General features: G+C 36.8%; 1 protein-coding gene and 2 non-coding genes across 3 annotated transcripts in view; 1 reads left to right on the plus strand and 2 right to left on the minus strand.

Moving 5' to 3' along the window:
- Nucleotides 1-988: 988 nt before the first annotated feature.
- Nucleotides 989-1,093, minus strand: LOC148162069 (U6 spliceosomal RNA). The gene has a single exon (XR_015767217.1). It is a non-coding gene; the product is annotated as a U6 spliceosomal RNA (small nuclear RNA).
- Nucleotides 1,094-2,120: 1,027 nt separating this feature from the next.
- LOC148162070 (eukaryotic translation initiation factor 2 subunit 3, X-linked-like) overlaps nucleotides 2,121-23,189 on the minus strand; it is a 36,961-nt gene continuing 15,892 nt past the window's right edge. Inside the window, exons 7-12 of the mRNA XM_088020349.1 lie at nucleotides 21,508-21,642; nucleotides 20,957-21,051; nucleotides 20,475-20,619; nucleotides 14,755-14,924; nucleotides 13,243-13,415; nucleotides 2,121-5,562 (exon numbers count right to left, since the gene is read on the minus strand). Of these exons, the coding sequence (XP_087876475.1) occupies nucleotides 5,499-5,562; nucleotides 13,243-13,415; nucleotides 14,755-14,924; nucleotides 20,475-20,619; nucleotides 20,957-21,051; nucleotides 21,508-21,642 (782 nt within the window). The 3' untranslated portion in view covers nucleotides 2,121-5,498. The remainder of the gene's footprint in view (nucleotides 5,563-13,242; nucleotides 13,416-14,754; nucleotides 14,925-20,474; nucleotides 20,620-20,956; nucleotides 21,052-21,507; nucleotides 21,643-23,189) is intronic.
- LOC148162071 (U6 spliceosomal RNA) lies at nucleotides 22,443-22,549 on the plus strand. Its single transcript, XR_015767218.1, has one exon. It is a non-coding gene; the product is annotated as a U6 spliceosomal RNA (small nuclear RNA).

The following is a 23,189-nucleotide window of genomic DNA, read 5'->3' on the forward strand; positions in this document are numbered from 1 at the left end:
ATCTTAATCATCTTGACCTATTAGGCCCATACTACTACTTTTTCCCTTCTAGAAACCACCAATTTATTTTCTGTATTTATGAGTTGTTGGCTTGTTCATTTGTTTTTTAGATTCCACATATATATGAAATCAAGTGGTATTTTTTTTCTTATTTCAGTCAACATAATACCCTTTAGGTCCATCCATTTAGTCAAGAATAGCAAGATCTTTCTTTTTTATATGAGTAATATTCATGTGTATATATATATGATATTCATATATATTCAATATATATAAATCACAACTTCTTTATCCATCGATGGACACTCAATTACTTATATATTCGCTATTATAAAGTAGGGTGCATATATATTTGGAATTAGTGTTACTGTTTTCTTTTGGTAAATACCCAGTAGTGCAATTGCTGGGTCGTATGGTAGCTCTATTTTCAACAGTTTGAGGAACCTCCATACTGTTTCCAGAGGGGTTGCACCAGGTTGCCTTCCCACCAACAGTGTAGGAGGGTTCCCCTTTCTCTGTATCCCCGCCAACATCTGTCGTTTCCTGACTTGTTAATTGTAGCCATTCTGACTGGTGTGAGGTGCTATCTCATTGAGGCTTTGATTTGGATTTCCCTGATGAGTGATGTTAAGCATTTATTCATGTGTCTCTTAGCAATCTGGATGTTTTCTTCTTTGGAGAAATGTCTATTCTGCCCATTCTTTAATAGGACTATTTTTTATTGGTGTTGAATTGTAGGAGTTCTTTATGCATTTTACATACTAATCTTTTATTGGATATATTATTTACAAATATCTTCTCCAATTCAGTTAAGTTGTCTTTCCTATTGCTGATGGTTTCCTTTGCTATGTAAAGGCTTTTTATTTTGAGGTGGATTCAGTTGTTAATTTTTGCTTCTTTCCCTTGGCTTAGAAGACAGACTCTGAAAAATTTTCCTCAGGCTGATGTCCAAGAGACACTGCCTATCTTTCCCTTTCCATCCTTTCTTTAACATATGGAATGCTTTGCAAATTTGTGTCAGCCTTGTACAGGGACTATACTAAGTTTCTCTGTATCATTACAATTCTAGTACATGTGCTACAAACGTAAACACTGCCTATATTTTCTTTTCTTCATCCTTTGAATACTAATTTAAAAATTTTAATGCCATCATAGTTAACATATAGTGCAATATTAGTTTCCAGTGTAGTATATAGTGATTCAAAACTTCCCACAACACCCACTACTCATCACAGTGCACTCCTTCATCCCCATCACCTATTTCACCCATCCCCCCCACCACTCTGCCCTCTGGTAACCATGTGTGTTCTAGAGTTAAAAGTCTGTTTCTTTGGGGTGCCTGGATGGGTCAGTCAATTAAGAGTCTGCCTTTGGTTCACATCATGATCACAGGGTCCTGGGATGGAGCCTGCATCGGGCTCCCTGCCAGAGGGAGTCTGCTTCTTCTCCTTCTGTGCTCTCTCCCTCTGTCTCTGTCAAATTAAAAAAAAAAAAAAAAAAAAAGTCTGTTTCTTCGTTTCTTTTATGCCATGCTCCTGTTTCTTAAATTCCACATGAGCAAAATCATATGGCATTTATATTTCTGACCTATTTTGCTTATCATAATACTCCCTAGCTCCATGCACATTATTGCAAATGGCAAGATTTCATTCTTTGTATGGTTGAGTAATCTTCATTGTGTATATATTCCACTTCTTATTTATCATTCATCATTCATAGACATTTGGCTCTTTCCATAATTTGGCTATCATAGATAACGCTGAAATACACACAGGGATGCATACATCTTTTTGTCCCCAAAACACTGAAAGTAAAGTGAAGATTTCACTGCCTCCAAAACACAAAAGATTATAGTTAGGGCAATTAATAGATATAGTGAAACCCTAGAACGAAAACCTGGGAAAGTGTTATTTTCATGAAGAGGGCTTTGGAAAGCTCCTTAATATAAAAAAGAATCCATGTGTATGTTCAGAAAAGAACTGGAAGTCCCTAGGCTTTCATTTCTGGTTTAATATTTGGATTCAGCACAAATAAGGAGGGCAGGGTAAGGCAGAGTTTACGTGGCTTGCTGAATGTTGAAAAAGTACTCCAAAACAGAGCCAACTACAAACCTGGGAGAATATTTTCTTTTAGTTCATTTTATTGTCCATTTCATGCATTCATTGGATTCCAGGTGTTAAGGAACTTGCAGTCAAATCACTACAGAGGCACAAAATAAACATTCAGGAACTACACAAAACAAAAAAAATATACTCTTCTAAAATAGTATTAAAAAGTCACTGAACAAATAAACCACAAATAATAAACTAGGGAGAAGGAAAAAATTATAATGTTCAAAATATCCAGTTTTCAACAAAGAAAATACAAGGCATGCTAAGAAACAATAAAGTACAAAAAACATAAATTAGTAGAATTTATGCCTGGAAAGAACAGAACATTGGAATTACTAGACAAAGACTTTAAATGAACTGTGTTAAAGGTGTTCAGATAATTACAGAAAACCGTGAACAAAGGATTAAAGAAATCCAGGGGGAACAGACCGTCACTAAGTAGAAAACATTATTAAAAAGAACATTATTAAAAAGAACAGGGGTGGGCGCCTGGGTGGCTCAGTTGGTTAAGCGACTGCCTTCGGCTCAGGTCATGATCCTGGAGTCCTGGGATCGAGTCCCGCATCGGGCTCCCTGCTCAGCGGGGGGTCTGCTTCTCCTTCTGACCCTCTTCCCTCTCGTGCTCTCTCTATCTCATTCTCTCTCTCAAATAAATAAATAAAATCTTTAAGAAAAAAAAAAAAAGAACAGGGGTGCCTGGGTGGCTCAGTCGGTTAAACGTCTGCCTTCAGCTTAGGTCATGATCCCAGGGTCCTGGGATTGAGCCCCACATCCGGCTCCCTGCTCCACAGGAAGCCTGCTTCTCCCTCTCCCACTCCCCCCACTTGTGTTCCTGCTCTCCTTGTGTCTCTGTCAAATAAATAAATAAAATCTTTAAAAAAAAAAAAAAAAAAAGACAAGTTGTCCAACTTACCCGTACTTGATCTAAACATATGTAAAGACTCATACAACCACAAGGGAAATTCTTGAGTTCTCTATCATAAAGGGAGATCTTAACACTAATAGAACAAACACTAAAAATAGTAAGAGAACAAGTAACAAAATAAGGAAGAATAAAAAGCTTTTGAATGGCACACTTATGAAACTTTATCTCTTTGTAAAGTATAAAGCACTGCACCTAACAAACTCAAAATAAACTATCCAAAAGAGGTAGTGTAACTTTATGGTTAAGGGTATAAACTTGGCAGCCAAATTACCAGATTTCCAATTCTACTATTTAGTGATGTGAGCAAACTCCTCTGACCTGTTTCTTCAGTTTAAAATGGAGATAAATAGACATGGATCTAGCTAAGTACAATTTTGTAACAAATTGCTATATATAAATAACTTGGTGTGAAATACAGTTTGTACTTAATAAATTTTTTTTTTAAAGTAGGCTCCATGCCCAACATGGGGCTTGAATTCATGAACCATAGGTCGAGAGTTGCATGCTCTACCAACTGTGCCAGCCAGGCACCCCAGAACTTAATAAATTAATAGTTTTTTCAAGCACAGGTTAGATTAAAAAAATTTTTTTTTACAGACCGCTTTTAGTAAGTTAAGCATAAGCCTACTCCCACTGCTTCTATTCTTAAGTTGAGAAACCCTTATCTTTTTCTTTTTATTGAAAGATTTAATTTACTTTGAGACAGAGAGAGACAAAGTATGCATGCACAGGTGCTCCTAAATAGGGGAAGAGGCAGAGGGAGAGGAAGAAAATCCCCAGCAGACTCCCTGCTCAGCACAGAGCCTGACGCGGGGCTTGGTCCCACAATGCTGAGATCATGACCTGAACCAAAACCAAAAGTCAGACACTTAATGAACTGTGCCACTAAGCACCCCATAAATGTATTTAAGAACAAAAACATTGTTTTATTCCACCCAGAAAATGCATTTGAACAACTTTGCATATGATTCCAGTAGCTTCACAAAGCCACTGGAATTCTTCAAATTTCATATTAAGAATCTTTAGGGGGGCACATGGCTGGTTTCAGGGTTATGGGATCGAGTCCCCAGTTGGCCTCTGCATTCAGCGGGGAGTCTGCTTCTCTCTCCCTAAATTAATCTTTAAAATAAATACATAAATAAATCCCCAACAGCCTAATGATAATGTTGTTTCAGTATTTTTTTGTTTTTGTTTTTTATAGTAGAACCAACAGTGCAAAAGATTTGAGTTTCTATAGTATTGCAAGTTACCAGTTTTTAGACACTGTTATACACTGGCTAGTTAATGAGTGGATTCATAATTATTAAATATGTGGGAGCTAAAAAACAGATAAAATATGATTTACTTCCCTGGCAAACTGCTTATAACATCAGCATATTCTGTTAAGCTCTGATTTTTTTCAATATGGATTAAAATTATATTTTGGCAATTTTGGCAACAATCAATAACTTTAAATATTTTACTTTATTTTTTTAAAGATTTTATTTATTTATTTAATTGAGAGAGAGAGACAAGAGGCAGTGTGGGAGGGGACACAAGCAGGGGTAGAGGGAGAAGCAGGCTTCCCGCTGAGCAGGGAGCCTGATGCGGGACTCGGTCCCAGGACTCTGGCATCATGACCTGAGCTGAAGGCAGTAGCTTAACCAACTGAGCCACCCAGGTGCCCCAACTTTAAGTATTCTAAGAAAAAAGGTAAAAATACTATGTGATAGCAGAAAAAAATTACTAGCATTAGATTATGTATTAATTATATCAAATAAACAGTTTAGAAAACTTTGTTCTTTATCTAGAATTATTTGGTTTTGAGTTTCAGTAAAAACCAAAGAGAAATCAGTATAGAAATAATAGGAGCAGAACTGGCTTTAGTTTTCTGTGTTCCAACCTAGTAACAGAATAAGAGGAAGAAAAGGTTTGTCTATGTAAATGACCACTCAACTCTAAAAAACAATTTAGGCCTAGCAATTTCATTCTAAATTTTAAAGACAAGGCTGCATAAAATATGGGGTAGAAAGCAAGCTGATTTTCAAGAAGACTTTATGTCTTCAGGTTTTTACTGGTGTGAAATCCTTTCAAGCCTAGAGAATACTCAAAGACGTATCATAAAAAGTAAGAAGAAAAACTTTATTTTGAACAAGTTGAGTAGTACCCATGCCTTAGAAAAGGCTGGTTGTAACAACTGTTTCATTTCAAACATGAAGTGATGTACAAATTTGATAATGTTTAGCAATAATCAGCTTCTCCTAAAATGCTGGATTAAATCCATCAATATGCCAATTTTGGCAACTATCGTAGACCCTATTATTTAGAAGTTAAATCTTCATGACCACAAGATGAGAATAATGTTACAACTTCTACTAAGGTAATGAACTATGAAATATATTCTCCAGTATTGCTTTGAAATTACATCCCCAGGTTAAGAGAAATTAAAACTTCATCCAAATGTACTATTTAAATGATATTCTTCAGTCATCTTCAACTGTTGGTTTGATAGTTACTCCTCTTCTTATTTGACCCCAACCAATTAAACTGCAAAAAGAAGAGAAATCATGAATTTTTAATCTATTTCATCAGCATCATCACAAAATCTTGACATAACTGATTTTCACTATCCTCTAAATTAAAACTTGTTTCCATAACATGTTCCTCTATAAAGAAAAGTCTCCTTGTATTATCTCCTTGGATTCCTAGAGACTTATACAGGGTTTGGCTAGCATGAATGACCAAAGAAAAGGGAAGAAACTGTTACCATAAACATGCACACCTTTCTCTAAAAAAATATGTGTACTCATTAAGAATCAGTAAATAGAAGCACTTCATTTCCCTGTAAGGAACCATGCCACTAGATAAACATAACAACCCAATTTAAAAAAAAAATTGTCAGTCCCTTTCTCTTTGCAAAATACCACTTTCACAGCACCTTATCACATTATAGTGGCTGTAAGGGAAATAAATGAATGGAAATAAAATAAGTAAAGCAACTGGAACACGTAGTCTGTAAACAGATAACTGTTTAATTTTTTTTTTTAAGATTTTATTTATTTGTCAGAGAGAGAGGGTACAAGCAGCGGGGGCAGCTGGCAGAGGGAGAAGCAGACTCCTTGCTGGGCAGAGAAGCCCGATGTGGGACTCGATTCCAGGACTCTGGGATCATGACCTGAACCAAAGGCAGACGCTTAATCAACTAAGCCACCCAGGCACTCCCAGATAACTTTTTTAAAAAAGATTTATTTATTTTAGAGAGAAAAAGACAGAAAGAGCAAAGTGGAGATGGGCAGACGGAGAGGGAGAGTGTGCAACCAAGAAACAGCTATACTCACAATGAAGCAAATTTGGTGCCAATTTTCTTACCCCGTGTGGCACACCCAAGAAGAAGTCAAAAAGCTAGTTTCTCCCAGGATTGAAAGGGAAGAGCAGAATCTGTTTTCAAAGTTCAGATTGTCTGTGGGTGCTCAACGAACTACTTTCCTGTCCTGTCTCAGAATGCTAAGAGAACTGTGGCTTAGTTGCATATCAGGTTGGAGACTCCTGAAAGCCATGGTTTGGGAGCAGAATGAGTGAAGACTTCACAGGGACTACAAAATGCCTGGAGGGAAAAGACTATGAGCAGAGAAATATAGTGAAATATGCTCAGAAAGAAAAAGGATAACATTCAGAAAACTTAAGACATTTAAAGTAGCTATGCATATTGGAGAATTAGGTGAAAGAACACATATAGCTCTAGAAAAGATGCCTTCTCAGAAAAGGCCTCAGAACACCATAAGCCTTGATAATGGATTGATTACTGAAGGGCTTTTCCTACGAGAACCGAGTCTGCAAAGACAGAGAGGTGGCTTTTTCCCCAAAGGCCCAGTTTAAAAATAAAATTTAAAAAACTTTAACAAAGATCACAAAACAAAGATGCAGAGAAATAAGGAAAAGGATTCTGCTGCAGTCTGCTTTTTTTACTCATCTGGTGAGTTTTTCGATTATCCTTGTATTTTTCAGCTCCAAAATTTGTTTAATTTTATTTTTTATTATTTACTTGAGAGAGAGAGAGCACAAGCAGGGGGATGGGAGAGGGAGAAGCAGACATCCCGCTGAGCAGGGAACCTGATGTGAGGCTCAATGTGGGACTTGATCCCAGGACCCAGAGATCATGACCTGAGCCGAAGGCAGATGCTAAACTGACAGAGCCACCCAGGCGCCCCTGTTTACTTTTTAAAATAAACTCTGTCTCTGTAATTCCCATTTTTAAATATATAATTTTCCTTATTTCCTTAGTTTGTGTTGTCCTTTGGCTCTTTGAACTTAAGACAGTTGTTTTAAAATCTTTCTGAAGTAAGTCTAAGGCCTATCTGTGCTTCTTTAAAGATGGTTTCTAGAAATTTATTTTGTTCTTTTGAATGGTCATTTTTATGTTTCCCTGCATCTTTAAAAATGTACCTGAAGAAATGATGACTGAAATTTTCCCAAAACTGAGCAAAGAAATGAAGAGATAAATTCAAGAAGCTCATAAAACTCCAACTAGGATAAACCCAAAGAGAACCATCCCAAGATACACTGTGACCAACCATCTAAAGTCAAACAGAAGAAAGACTAAAGCAATTTCAAAAATGAAGGAAATGGGGGCACCTGGGTGGCTCAGTCGGTTAAGCATCTGCCTTCAGCTCAGGTCATGATCTCAGGATCCTGGGATCAAGACCTGCATCAGGCTCCCTGGTCAGTGGGGAGCCTGCTGCTCCCTTCTTTCTGCTGCTCCCCCTGTTGTGTTCTCTCTCTCTCAAATAAATAAATGAAATGTTAAAAAATTGAAGAAAATAAACGTTTTGAAGAGAAAGAAAAACTGAGTGAATTCATTACCACTAGAATATTTATTCTCTAATTATTTAATTTTGGTACACAGAATCTAAATGAAAAAACATGAAAAAAGTAGTAATAAATATACATTAATAGGTATACAACATGTAAAAATGTAGAACTTTAAGATGTTATATGTAACACCATAATAACAAAAGCAACAAAAACTTTTTAAAAATCTCAAAAACACACTACAGAATATACACAAAAGGAAACAAAAGGCAATCAAAATGTGTCACTATAAAAAATCAACTGAACACAGAGGGAAATAGCAAGGAGGCAATGAGGAGCAAAAAAAAAGCTACATATGGAAAAAAAAAAGCAATTCCTTCATCAATGGGAGATCTATTCCAAACTCCCATGCCTCAAACTGGATTGTATAGATCGCTATATATACATACATATCAATGACAGTTTTCTGATAAATCAGGTGCATTAGGAGATTAAGAATAACCACTATTAGAACAGTTTTAACAATGTACTATAATAAAAGTTATACAGATGTCATCTCTCTCAAAATATCTTACTATACTCACCTTTCTTTGATGATATGAGATAAAATGCATAAATAAGATGTGGTGAGGTGAATGGCATAGGCACTATGATGTAGCATTACATTTGTATTGACCTTCTGATAATTTTAAGAAGCAGGAGCATCTGCTTCTAAACTGCAATTGACAACGGGAAAGGGAAACAGTGGATAAGGGGGGATTACTGTAATAAAATGGCAGTAGTATGACTTTCTTAGTAACTACTTTAAATGCATACAGATTAAATTCCTCAATAAAAAGGCACCAATAGGGGATGTCTGGGTGACTCAATCAGTTGAGTGGCCAACTTTTGTTTTTGGCTCAGGCAATGATATCAGGGTCGTGAGATCGAGCACCAGGTCAAGCTTGCTCAGCATGGAGACTGCCTGAGATTCTTTCCCTCTCCCACTGCCTCTCCCCTGTTCTCTTTCTCTCTAAAATAAATAAAAAAATCTTAAAAAAAAAAAAGGCACAGATTGGCCGAATGGTTAAAAAAACAGGATCAAATCACGTATCTACAGGATATGCACTTTAAATCTAAGGACATGCGTAAGTTAAAACTGATAGGATGCAAAATGGCATTTCATGCAAACAAACCAAAAGAAAGCAGCAATGATCATTCCACTATCAGATAAAGTAGACTTTAATGCAAAAACTGTTTTAAGAGACAAAGAAATATATATGATAAAACAGTTTACCAGGAAGATGTAACAACTGAAACATATATGCACCAAACACTGGAGCTTTTACATACATGAAGGAAATGTTGACAGAATTGAAAGAAGATAATAGGCATACAAAGAGAAGACTTCAATCATCCACTTTCTAGATGGATAAAAAAAGGAGAAAAAAAAATAAGGAAGCAGAGGACTTGAATACTATAACCCACTGGACCTCACAGGTATATATATATATATACAGAACATACAACAACACAAGTATATCCCTTTTGCGAAGTCCTATGGGACACTTTCCAGTACACCATATGTTAAGCCACGAGTCTTACTACATTTACAAAGATTGAAATAATCAATTTCCAATGCCATTTCTGGCTGCAGTGGAATGAAACTAGTAATTAATAGTATAAGGAAAATTGGAAAATCTACAAATATGTGGAAATAAAACAGTAAACATTTTAACTACCAATGGGGCAAAGAAGACAGCCCAAGAGAAATCAGAAAATATCTTGATTTAAAAAAAAAAAAAGAAAACAAAATATCTTAACAGAAATGAAAATGGAAACACAATGTACTAAAAATTTGGAAAGCTTCTATGATAAATGGTATGTATGTGGTTCCTCATAAATTAAGAACAGAATTAGACTATGATCCAGCAATCTACTTCAGGGCATATACTCCAAAAAAGAATTGAGTGTAGGGACACAAATAGATATAGGTATTTATAGACTATGTTCACAAGTTCATTAAGCAGGATAGCTAAAAAGTGAAAGCAGGGGTGCCTGGCTCAGTTAGTCAATAGAGCATGCCACTCTTGATGAGTTCAAGCCCCATAGGGTTATTGGTTCAAGACCCACATTAGGTGTTGCGATTACTTAAAAATAAAAATGCTTTAAAAAAATAAAACAAAACAAAAAGTGAAAGCAATACAAGTGTTCGTCCATGGATAAGCTGTAATTCAGGAAATGTTCTATTCTACTAGGTGATGTGTTCCATGGTGAAGATCTCTGAAAATTTTATATTATTTATACTTATTTAGTGTGGAAATAATGTTCATAATAGAGGAGATATTAAAATTAAATGAGCTTAGGGGCATCTGGGTGGCTTAGTTGGTTAAGCATCTGCCTTCGGCTCAGGTTATGGTCCCAGGGTCCCGGGATTGAGCCCCGCATCGGGCTCCCTGCTCAGCGGGAAGCCTGCTTCTCCCTCTCCCACTCCCCGCTTGTGTTTGCTCTCTTGCTGTGTCTCTCTGTGAAATAAAGAAAATCTTTAAAAAAAAAAAATAAATGAGCTTAAATCACACAAAATAGGATCTGTTACTTAAAAGGTAATAAGACATCACTCTTCTTTGAGAGAGAGTGCGCATGTGAGCGGGGGGTAGAGACAGAGGAAGAGGGAGAGAGAAAAGTACACAGGCTCCATGCCCAGCGCAGAGCCTGATATGGAGCTTGATCTCATGACCCTGAGATTGTGACCTGAGCAGATCAGGAGTTGGACACCTAACTGACTGAGCCACCCAGACAACCCCAAAACTTCACTTTTTTAATATTAGTAGTAAGTTAGATAAATTTTCTGGATGATAAATGATCAATGAGATCATCACAAGGCAGTGGGCATCAGGGAAGAATCAACAAGGAAGATAGTTTAGAAAGGAACCGAGCGCCAAAGCAGAGTCGGATAATAAGGACATTGAAAATAAGGACAAGTATAGTTGTGCGGGTTTACATGGAAGTAGCAGAGAAAACATCAGAGACTGAAGCAAGCTTGCATAAAGGCCTTGAATATTAAGGCAATGTGAGGAACTACTAGAACTTTTTAAGAAAGTATGATGAAATGTTTTGGAGAAGATTATATTTGGCCAGGCACTAAAGTCACTGAAAAGGGAAAAACAAAGCCAGGAATCTACCAATAGCTTAAGTGTAAAATAATGACAGTATGGGTTACAATGATGCTATCCAGAATGGAAAGCAGACTCAGAAAATAATCTGGGAAGAAGCAAAAAGCACAACCAGGTGTCACAGATGTATGGACTTAGAAGGCTGGAAAAAACGGGCACATCAAGATCTTTGTTTCTTTTCTTTTCTTTTCTTTTTTTAAGATTTTACTTATTTATTTAAGAAAGTGCAAGCTTCAGGCAGAGGGAGAGGGAGAAGCAGACACCCCACTTAGCAGGGAGCCCGATGCGGGGATCAATCCCAGGACCCAGAGATCATGACCCAAGCCAAAGGCAGACGCTTAGCCAACTGAGCCACCCAGGCACCCCTGAAATGTGATTCTTAATGAAGGACACAACACCACCTTTCCAGTATTCTGGTCTTGAACATATAACCTCAATTTAATAAGGGAAATTGACTGGCTTTTATTGTTTAAATGTCAAATCATGTTAAGATACAGAAACGCTATGAAGGTTCCCTATAAAAAAGACCACAGAGACAAAAAGGAAATGAAATGTGTTTCTTGGTTTCAGAAAGGAAATGCAATAAAGAACAATACTGACACAAATGTCAAAATTGGAATGCAGACTGCGGATTTTAGTATCCTGTCAATGCTAAAATTCCTGAAGTGGTTTTCATGCTGAAATAATAAGAGGTATAAGTTATGTAAACTAATACAGAGGTTTATCTTTTTATTTTTTTAAAAGATTTTTATTTTAGAGAGAGACAGAGAACGAGTAGGGCGGAGGGACTCGGTGGGAGAGGGAAAAGCAGGCTCCCCTTTGAGCAAGGAGTCTGACATGGGACTTGATCCCAAGACCCTGAAATCATGACCTGAGCCCCAGTGATACGTGTGTAAGAATACAGTCAAAACTGATTCTGAATTGTTTGATTTTATACAGGTGTGTCTGAGATAAAGGAAAGCTAGTTGCAGTATCTGGAATAAAAAACTGTATGTTGGCTTACAAATCAGAGCTGGAAATACAGATTTCCAGTTATACAAATATGCCATGAAAACTACTTATTTCAAGAAAAAGTGACAAAACAACAAGTTGGTGAGGATGTGAAGAAAAAGGAACCCTCCTACACTGTTGGTGGGAATATAAGCTGGGGCATCCACTCTGGAAAACAATATGGAGGTTCCTCAAAACATTAAAACTAGAGCTACCCTTTGACCCAGCAATTGCACTATTAGGCATTTACTGAAAGGATATAAAAATGCTGATTTGAAAAAAAATAAAATAAAAAATAAAAATGCTGATTTGAAGGAGTACATGGACCGCAATATTTATAGCAGCATTATCAACAATAGCCAAACTATGGAAGCAGCCCAAGGGTTCATCCACTGATGAATGGTTAAAGATGTGGTGTACATATATTGAAATATTACTCAACCATAAAAGGAATGAAAGCTTGCCACTTGTAACAACATGGATAGAACTAGAGTGTACTATGCTAAGTGAAAAAAGTCAGTCAGAGAAAGATAAATAGTCCACTCATATTTGGAGTTTACAAATTTATGAAACAAAATGAATAAGCAAAAGGAAAAAGAGAGAGGGGCACCTGGGTGGCTTAGACAGTTAAGCATCTGCCTTCGGCTCAAGGTTATGATCTTGATGTACTAGATCAAGCCTGCTTCTCCCTCTGCCCTGCTCGTTCTCTCCCTCTCCCTCTCAAATAAATAAATAAAAATGTCAGGCTCCCTGCTCAGCAGGGAGTCTGCCTCTCTCTTCCCCCTGCTCATGCTCTGTCTCTCTCAAATAAGTAAAATAAAATCTTAAAAAAAAAAAAGAAAAAGAGACAATGCAAGAAAACGGATCCTTAACTACAGAGAACACACTGAACAGAAGGGTGGTGGGAGGGGGGACAGGTGAAATAGGTGATGGTGCTGTGAAGGGCAGTGAGTAATATATAGCATTTTTGAATCATCATATTGTACAACTAAAACTAATATAACACTGTTTGTTAACTACACCACAATTAAAATGTAAAAACACTTAAGGAAAAGTGTGCATGACTGTAAATATGTATACCATCAAGAATTATGCCACAAGAATATGTGTTTTTGGTTTTTGTTTTTAGCATATTCTTTTTTTTTTTAGTAATCTCTACACTCATTGTGGGAATCAAACACATAACCAAGAGTCACATACTCTTCTGACTGAGCCAGCCAGGTGCCCCTGCTGTTTTTCTTGACACCAGTAGCAGCAACAAAATTGAAAAACTTACCGCCAGTGTTTCTCAACTCTTCGGCTAAGGGCAATTTTTTCTCCGATTTCTGTGCACACAGGATTAGTGAGAACTATTTTACCCAAATCAGCCTTGACTGCACTCACTCTTCCTCCGGTTGACAAGGACCCTATGTTCACCATAAGCACTTCATTCTTAGATAGCTTTTGTACCTAGGAAAATAAATTAAGGAAAAAACAAAACCATTAAATTAACAGAATGTGTTCCAATACAAAGTGAGAATTTATCAAATACTGCTGGAAAAAAATTAACTATAAAGGAAAAAAATTCTGCACAAATTACACTTATGAGATTTGAAGTATATATTACTACAGCTGTCAAAGCAAAAGGTTTATCTAGCACTAAATGAACATACACATGATCTAACTTTAAAATAAGCTACTAAAGGGCGCCTGGGTGGCTCAGTCGTTAAGTGTCTGCCTTCAGCTCAGGTCATGATCCCAGAGTTCTGGGATCGAGCCCTACATCAGGCTCCCTGCTCAGCAGGAAGCCTGCTTCTCCCTCTCCCACTCCCCCTGCTTCTGTTCCCTCTCTCACTTTGTCTCTATCAAATAAATAAATAAAGTCTTTAAAAAAAAAAATATATATATATATATTTAAGGGGCGCCTGGGTGCTCAGTCATTAAGTGTCTGCCTTCGGCTCAGGTCATGATCCCATGTCCTGGGATCAAGCCCCACATCGGGTTCCCCACTCTGCGGGAAGCCTGCTTCTCCCTCTCCTACTCCCCCTGCTTGTGTTCCCTCTCTCACTGTCTCTCTCTCTCTGTCAAATAAATAAATAAAAATCTTTAAAAATAAATAAATAAAATAAAATAAGCTACTAAAAATAACACAGATCAACCAAACTATTAAAATCTGAAGAGCCTTGTGGCAGAGAGGGTTTACACAATTTCTTAAAAGGGGCAGCAAGACAAGAATAATACAATAGTTAAGTGGTTTTGGAGGTCTAATTGCATTAATGTAAAATAAAGTAGGTACTTAAATCTTCTGGATTCTATAAAATTGAGTAACACCTACTACATCACTCTTAGCTGTTTTATTTCTAGTACTTACACATATAATGATTCAAATTACTAGCCTCTGTACTGCTTACAGCTGTTGTCTATGCTTACAACCTAATGCTCAAATTCAGATCAGCGTTTTTAAGGTCTTCAGATTTCATTAAAAGTCAGTCAGTACATTTTTATTAAAGGAACTTCCCACAAAATGACAAATACAAGTTTTATTTATTTATTATCTTTTAAAAAATTTATTTATGTATTTGAGAGAGAGACAGCATGCGCATGAGCAGGGATGGGCAAAGGGAGAGGGAGAATCTCAAGCAGATTCCACACTGAGTGTGGAGCCTGACTGGGGCTCTATCTCACAATCCTAATAACTCTCAGGACCTGAGCCAAAACCAAGAGTTGCTCAGCAGGGAGTGTGCTTCTCTCCCTCTCTAAAATAAATACATAAATCTTAAAAAAAAAAAAAAAAAAAAAGAGGATTTACCTTTGCTGCTTTCTTGTCTCCTTCAGTGCGTACACCTAGCAGCCGTCTAAGTAGGAAATAGGAGATTTCCAATTCTGTGAAGATTTCTGGTAAAGCTCCAACTGCACCAAGTACCTGTCCCACCATTCTGTCAGCCCGGCACAAAGTGGGGTCAATTTTTGTTCCCACTCCTGATATAAAATAAGATATGTCACATATTTCAACTTTATATTTCTTAAAATGTTTACAAAGGTAAAGTTAGTCAAATGAGTACAACATGTAGCTATACAACTTAACCAAATTAAATTACATTGATACCATATCACAGCTATAAAATTAAAATCCTGTACAATTCTTTTGTTTAAATTTCTTTTCTTTTTTTTTAAACATTTATTTATTTGAGAGAGAGAGAATGAGAGAGAGAAAGAGAGGGGAAGGGTCAGAGGGAGAAGCAGACTCCCCGCCGAGCGGATTATGTTAATCACCATACATTACATCATTAGTTTTTGATGTAGTGTTCCATGATTCATTGTTTGTGCATAACACCCAGTGCTCCATGCTGAACGTGCCCTCTTTAATACCATCACCAGGCTAACCTATCCTCCCACCCAGATCCTGTACAATTCTTAAGTCCCTGCTTTATCTAAGAAAGAATAGGCTTAGAAACAAGGCTTGATGAATAAAAGAATAAAAAGATCATTTTCATTTAAATTATAAATAAAGGGAGAAGTGTTTAACAGGAAACAACCATTAAATATTTTATCTTAATAAAAATTGAAAAATTACAAAGCTGGTAATAATAGATTTGCAGAAATAAAATTGATAAATGTTAATGCTGTTTGGCAGGTATATAGGGTTATCATCACACTATTCTTGTATTTTTGTATATTGGTATAATAAAAGGTTACATGAAAATGTTCAGAATTTCCTTATTTGTTAAAAAAAAATCCACAATGATACACAGTGAACTTTTATTATCAGCATAAAGTACAGCAAAGAAAAAGTGTAAGTAAAATGATGCAGTAAAAGCCTCCAAAGTTTTGTTTTCCTCACACACAATGAAAATACTGACAAAACTGTCAGAAACATTTTTAAAATTCTGGAATTTAGCCAAAAGTTTGATACAATCTATGCAGCATTTACTGAAGAAAAACATCTGTATCTCAGTAAGAGCAGAAAACGGTCACATTTTAACTTGTCTTACTGTAACCACTATTCAACATCTCTGTGATAGCACTCTTAACAACCTGCATTTGTTGTGAAAACCAGCAAGGCTATACAGAGAACAGGGCTGGCGCTCCTTTAAATTCTCATTCCCAAAGGGCTATCATTTGATTAGTTTGGTATTTCCCTGGAAGATTTCACTTCCAAGACTGTCTGGATATCTAATGTAAAAAGTCTTTTCCTTGGGGAACTGAAGGATAACAGGTGGGGCAAACAACACATTAACAAAAAGCTTTAAAACAACAACAACACATGTCCATGGGAACTTGGAAATTTGGACATATATCTACAAATCCAGTGGATAACATATATATTTAAGGTTGTGCACATGCTCAGGAAAGACCTGAAAATGCTTTAAGCTCTCATGTCTACTGGTCTTAAAATGGAAGTAAAGAATGAGACAGACTTACTTAACTGCCTGGCTGAGAGCTAAAAGCCTGCACTGACAGAGTTCTTCAGTAAAGATTGGGAGGACTACTGGTTCTAGGTATTAAGGAAATTTCTTTCTCTTCAATCACTAGCTAAATACTAAACTAACCAAGCTACCCTTCAGTGAGCACGCATGAAAAGAAAACATTACAGAATTACCTCAGAAAAGTCAGTAAATAAACCAGTAACAACTAAGATAAGCAGCAGGAACAAACCCTTATGAGAGAAGAGGATCTAGTCTCAAGATGACACATTGTATCATTTAAAATGTTGCTCTCAAGAGAAAAGTCAAGAGACATGCAACACAAGAAGTATGGCCTTTTTAGAAGAACAAAAGCAATTTTAAAAACAACTGCATGGGGCATGTGGGGGACTCAGTGGGTTAGGCCTCTGCCTTCAGCTCAGGACATGAATTTTGGGGTCCTTGGATTGAGACTCCCACCGGGCTCCCTGCTCCATGGGGAGTCTGCTTCTCCCTCTCCCTCTGCCTCTCCCTCTGCCCTTCCCCCATGCTCGTGCGCACACTCTCTCTCTCAAATAAATAAAATCTTAACAAAAATAAAAACAACATCATAAGGACTTTGAAATCTTAGACTTACTAAACAAAGACTAAATTGGCATATTTTTGATATGTGTTAAGACTAAAAAGTATGTCTAAAGAACTGAAGGTATGAAAATGATGTCTCACCAAGAAGGCATCATCAACAATGACATACACACTATTAGAAAACCAAATAACACTCTGGACTTGAGAAGGATAATAAGTGAAAGGAATAATCACCAAAGGAGCTCAACAGCATATTGAAACAGGAAAAAGAATCAGCCAACTTGAAGATAGGTCAATTGAGATTATTCATTCTAAGCAAAAATAAAAAACAAAAATGAACAATGCACCTAGGTGGCTCAGTTGGTTGAGTGAACAACTCTTGATTTGGGCTTAGGCTGTGACCTTAGGGTCCTGGGACAGAGCCCTGAGTCAACCTTGACACTCAGTGAGGAGTCTGCTCAAGATTCTCTCTCCCTCAACCTGTCCCTTATGCTCACGTGTGCCCCTCTCAATCTCTAAATAAACAAAATCCTGGAAAGAAAAAATGAACAGTCTCAGAGACCTACATGACACAATCAAGTATACCAACAAATGCATAATGAAACTCCCAAAAAGCAGAGAAGAGAAAGTAACAAATAATATTTTTAAATAAGTAATGGCTTAAACAACAAAGGAAACTAAAAGGCAAACTATGCAATGGGAGAAGATATTTGCAAATGATGTATTTGGTAAAAAATTAGTAACCAAAATATATAAAGAACTTAACAAAGTCAACATCCCCCAAACCAAATAATCCAATTAAGAAATGGGCAGAAAGGGGGCGTAAATAGGAGGGGGAGACAAACCATGAGAGACTATGAACTCTGAAAAACAAACTGAGGTTCTAGAGGGGAGGGGGATGGGGGGATGGGTTAGCCTGGTGATGGGTATTAAAGAGGGCACGTTCTGGGTGTTATGCACAAACAATGAATCATGGAACACTACATCACAAACTAATGATGTAATGTATGATGATTAACATAACAATAAAAAATTTAAAGTAAAAAAAAAAAGAAATGGGCAGAAGACATGAACATTCTTCCAAAGAAGACATATAAATGGCCATAGACACATGAAAAGATGTTCAACATCACTCATCTCATCAGGGAAATGCAAATCAAAACTCTACCTTCACAACTGTCAAGATGGCTAAACTAAAAAATAGGTGCTGGCAAGGATGCAAAGAAAGGGGAACCCTCTTATACTGTTGGTGGGAATGCAAACTGTGCAGCCGCTCTGGAGAACAGTACAGAGGTCCTCAAAAAGTTAAAAATAGAAACACCATATGATTCAGTAATTCCACTACTGGGTATTTACTCAAAGGATATGAAAACACTAATTCAAACAGGTACAGTACCCTTATGTTTACTGCACCATTACTTATAATAAGCAAAATATGAAGCAGCCTGTGTCCATCTATAAAATGGATAAAAAAAGATGTGTATATACAAAATGGAATATTAACCATAAAAAAGAATGAAATCTTGTCATTTGCAACAGCATGTATGGAACTACAGGTTTGGCTAAGTAAAGTAAGTCAGGGAAGACAAACAGCATTTGATTTCACTCAGACGTGGAATTTAAGAAATAAAACAAATGAACAAAGGAAAAGAGACCAAAAAGGAGACAGATTCTTAATTCTGGAGAATAAACTGATAGTTACCAGAGGGGAGGTTGGGGGGGGGGGAGATGGATTAATTAAGGTGATGGGGAGAAGAGTACACTTATCATGGTGAATATTGAGTAATAGAACTACATTGTATACCTGAAGCTAACGTAACACTGTATGTTAACGATACTGGAATTAAAAATAACAAATTTTAAAAAAATAAATAAAAGGAAAAAAAGGTTCAAAACATCCCCAATTTGACTTAAAAAGGCAGAAAGAATCCCTTAATCTACACATGCAAAAAGCTCAACTGAGGATAAACTTAAAGCGATCAAGAATCACAGCCAAACTACTCCAAGGCAAACAGATCCAACTGAAAATTCACAATGCAACCTCAATAAAATTTACAGCTGATTTCTCATCAGAAACCAGTGTGAGATGAGATGACACTTTCAAAGTGCTCTAAGACATATATAGATAAAACATAAAACCATTTCTGGTGCTGGGTCCCCACCCTGAGCTCAAAAGGCAGGACACTGGGGATTCCTTGCATAGGTCCTGCCCCCGGAGACCCCAGCTCCTCCCATGTCCCAGGTTGGGGTGGGCGCATGGAGAGGGAAGGGCCCCCTGGAGGTAGAGGTCTCCAGCCAAAACCAAAAGATAAAATCTTTCTTTACCCAACATTTTATTCTTTAATCCAAAGGAAAAAGACAATAGAATCTCTCAAAAAAATCTTGATTTTTCTTAGATACTTGTAATAAACTGTAAGAAATTATAAAATCCATATATTACTTTAGCATTCTTTCAAAACAGTATCTTTCATTGTCAGCTCCAGCATAAACATGATCTCATGATATAGATATGGCTGGGTAACTTTCCAGGCATATTTGTATGGCTTTTGTAAAAATTTGTAATAATTTACATAAGAAGCAACCAAATAAGAAAAAGAGTGTAAAATGTGAATATACTTATTTTAGTGATATATATATATCTGTATCTAAGAACATTATCTCTCTCTCAAAATATAAATATGTAGTGCCCCTAGTGATAAATTTTAAATGTTAAATCATAAAACGTTGCTATTATTTAGCTTATCCTATAAATGAAACCACAATGTATTCTTTCTATATAAAAGTATTTTCTTTTAATACCTGGCTGGCTGCCTTGGTAAAGCATGTGAATCTTTTTTTTTTTTCTTAAGATTCATTTATTTAATTGAGAGAGAGAGTGTGTGAGTTTGAGGAGGGGCAGAGGGAGAGGGACAGAGAAACCTTAACACACTGCCTGCTGAACTTGGAATATAACAGAGGGCCTGATCCCATGAACCTAAGACCACCACCTGACCCAAAACGAAGAGTGGGAAGCTCAACTGCCTGCACCATGCAGGGGCCCCAAGCATGTAACTCTTAATCTCAGGGTCATGAGTTTGAGCCCCATGTTGGGTGTAGAGTCTAGTTACAAAAAAAAAAAAAGTATTTCCTAAGAAACACATAAAATACCTTGGGGCGCCTCAGTGGCTCAGCTGTTAAGCGTCTGCCTTCGGCTCAGGTCATGATCCCAGGGCGCTGGGATGGAGCCTCACATCAGGCTCCCTGCTCAGCAGGAAGCCTGCTTCTCCCTGCTCAGCAGGAAGCCTGCTTCTCCCTCTCCCCCTCCCCTGCTTGTGTTCCCTCTTTTGCTGTGTCTCCCTGTCAAAAAAATAAATAAAAAACCTTTAAAAAAATTTTTTTTTAAAAATTAAAATCACCAACTTACCTATTTGCACAACCCACTTTTCCATTATTGAGTTAAAATATCTAATTAGAGATACATACTTTCAGATAATCCATTTGACATAATAACTGTCATGACCAACCACTAATAATAGCATATGGGTGAAATGGAAATTCTTACCAATAAGACCCCCTGGAGCAGCATACTGAAGATCATTGTGTTCTGCAAAAAGTGATACAATTTTGGAAAAGATTGGTTTACACATGAGTTTTCCTTCACTATCTTTGGAAACAATACCAGGTCTGACTTCTATCTCCTGGCCCACCTAAGACAGAGTAATTAAAGAGAATAATTAAAATATTTGAGACAACACAATTACCATTTACATGTAAACAATCCTGACAGACTGCTAAACTGAAAAGGCATGTATTCCAACAATAATTTCAGTATCACTTTAAAAGGATAAAAAATTTAAAAATGTAGAAGAGTTATGAGTTTAATACCACTCAATTAACCACCTAATACAAGAAATCTATGATTTGCACCAGACATATTTAAAGTACAAGGCAATAAAAAATACAATACATATTTTTAACATTGTTAGATTTTCTTTAATCTTTTTTTTTTCCATTTAAGACACAAGAATTTACAATTCAGTTTACCTTCAATACTCCCTTTAAAATGCTGCCACCAGCCACACCACCTTTAAGGTCATCAACCTCACAGCCAGGTTTGTTGACATCAAAAGACCTAATAACTGTGAAGATGATAAGGAAGAAGGGAAAGAAACCATAAAGCTCATCCGGTCATTTTAATTAGATGAGATACTTATTCAAGTCAGCATTTGTATAGAAGCAGCCACTTGAAGTCTATAACCTCAGAGTTGATTTTGCAGGAAAATATTATTCCAATCACCACTGCAGTTTTACTTATAATGGAAAATGAAATTAACTTGATCAGTGACATATTTATGTTTGTCTGTGAAGTACAGTGTAACTATTATAAAAGAACACAACACTAGCTATATGATTATGTAAGAGGATGACTTTTCTAGGCTAAATTATGGCCTGCCCTCACCCTTAATAATTCACATTGAAGTCCTAACCCCAGGAACTCATTATACCTCATAATGTTAGCATAATTGAAGGAAGGGCAAAACAACCATGTGAAAAGATCCAGTCAATAGTTAAAAGCCAATGGGTTAACTCCTTACCAATAAGTCGGGGCTCTGAAGTAAAGTCTCTTAGAGGTACTGGGATTTTCTTTACAATATACTCACACACAACTTCGATATTATATTTCAGCTGAGCAGAAATTGGAATAATAGGAGCTCCTTCTGCTACTGTACCTATTTGACAAACCCAAAATATCAAAATTTTACAGTTTTATAGAAATTGTTGTGCACATTAGATAAACAATTATGATCACTAAAATAAATTAAACATCACTATACAAACATCAGTAACATAAAAAGTGATCATTCTGTTTAAACTGATCTTAGCAAAAAGGTTGAAAAGTGATTGTGATCATTCTATTTAGAAACATCCACAATATTTTGGGTTTTTCCCCCTCTACAGTGAATTATTATACCCTGTAAGTGAAAAATTATGAAATTAAATTAGTATCCTAAAATGATAAAATTACCTGCATAATCTGCCTACTATAGACAGAGTTTCTTAACAAGTAAAAAAGACAAGGAACCAAGTATCAAAAAGATACATCGTATCTTGCCCCAAATGAAAACTAGGTTTTAGTGAAAGGGCCACTATAAAGATTAAAGAAATCACTGTGAGTTCCAATTCTAGAAATAGATACTCAATAAGAAAACAAAGTCAGAATAATTAGAACACAAACCAAGAAATAAAAAAGATGATTTCATTCATTTTACTATCATTAGAAAAGAGTTTTTATTTAATTACTTTTTAGAGATTTTATTTATTTATTCAATGGGTAGAGAGAGAGAGAAAGCACAAGCAGGGAGGAGCAGCAGTCACACGGCAAGGGAGAAGCAGACGCCCTGCTGAGCAGGGAGCCTGACTCGGGACTCGATCCCAAGACCCCAAGATCATGACCTGAGTTGAAGGCAGAAGCCTAACTGACTGAATCATCTAGGTGCCCCAGGAAAAGAGTTTTTAAAATATATGATTGGTGCTGGTTGGCAGTAGCATATGTACTAAAATTTTATTGATATAAAGAAGATTAGCATGGCCCCATATGCAAAGATGAAACAAATTCATAAAGTGTTTCACATTTTTTATCATAATAAAAGGTTATTATATTGCAAAAAAAATTTTTTTTAAGATTTTATTTATTTATTTAGGAACGCCTGGGTGGCTCAGTCATCAAACATCTGCCTTCGGCTCAGGTCATGATCTCAGGTTCTTGGGATCGAGGCCCACACTGGGCTTCCTGCTCAGTGGGGAGTCTGCTTCTCCCTCTGCCTTCTCTGCTGGCTGCTCCCCCTGCTTGTGCTCTCTCTCTCTCTGTCAAATAAATACGTATTTATAATATATTATAATTGTATTATTACTTACATAATAAGTATTATAATACATACGTATTTATTTGACAGAGAGAGACATAGCGAGAGAGGGAACACAAGCAGGGGGAGTGGGAGAGGGAGAAGCAGGCTTCCTGCTGAGCAGGGAGCCCGATGCGTGGCTCAACCCCAGGACCCTGGGATCATGACCTGAGCCGAAGGCAGATGCTTAATGACTGAGCCACCCAGGTGCCCCAATAAATAAAATATTTTTTAAAAGATTTTATTTATTTGAGTGAGAGAATGAGTGAAAGAGAGCATGAGTGGACAGAGGGAGAAGAAAGCTGGCTCCCCACTGAGCAGAGAGAGCCAGACATGGGACTCAATCCCCGGACCCTGGGACCATGACCTGAGCC

The sequence above is a fragment of the Eumetopias jubatus genome, unplaced genomic scaffold (assembly GCF_037043125.1).
Source record: "Eumetopias jubatus isolate StellerSeaLion01/CBP00866 unplaced genomic scaffold, mEumJub1_p1.0 scaffold_23, whole genome shotgun sequence".
Classification (NCBI taxonomy): Eukaryota; Metazoa; Chordata; class Mammalia; order Carnivora; family Otariidae; genus Eumetopias; species Eumetopias jubatus.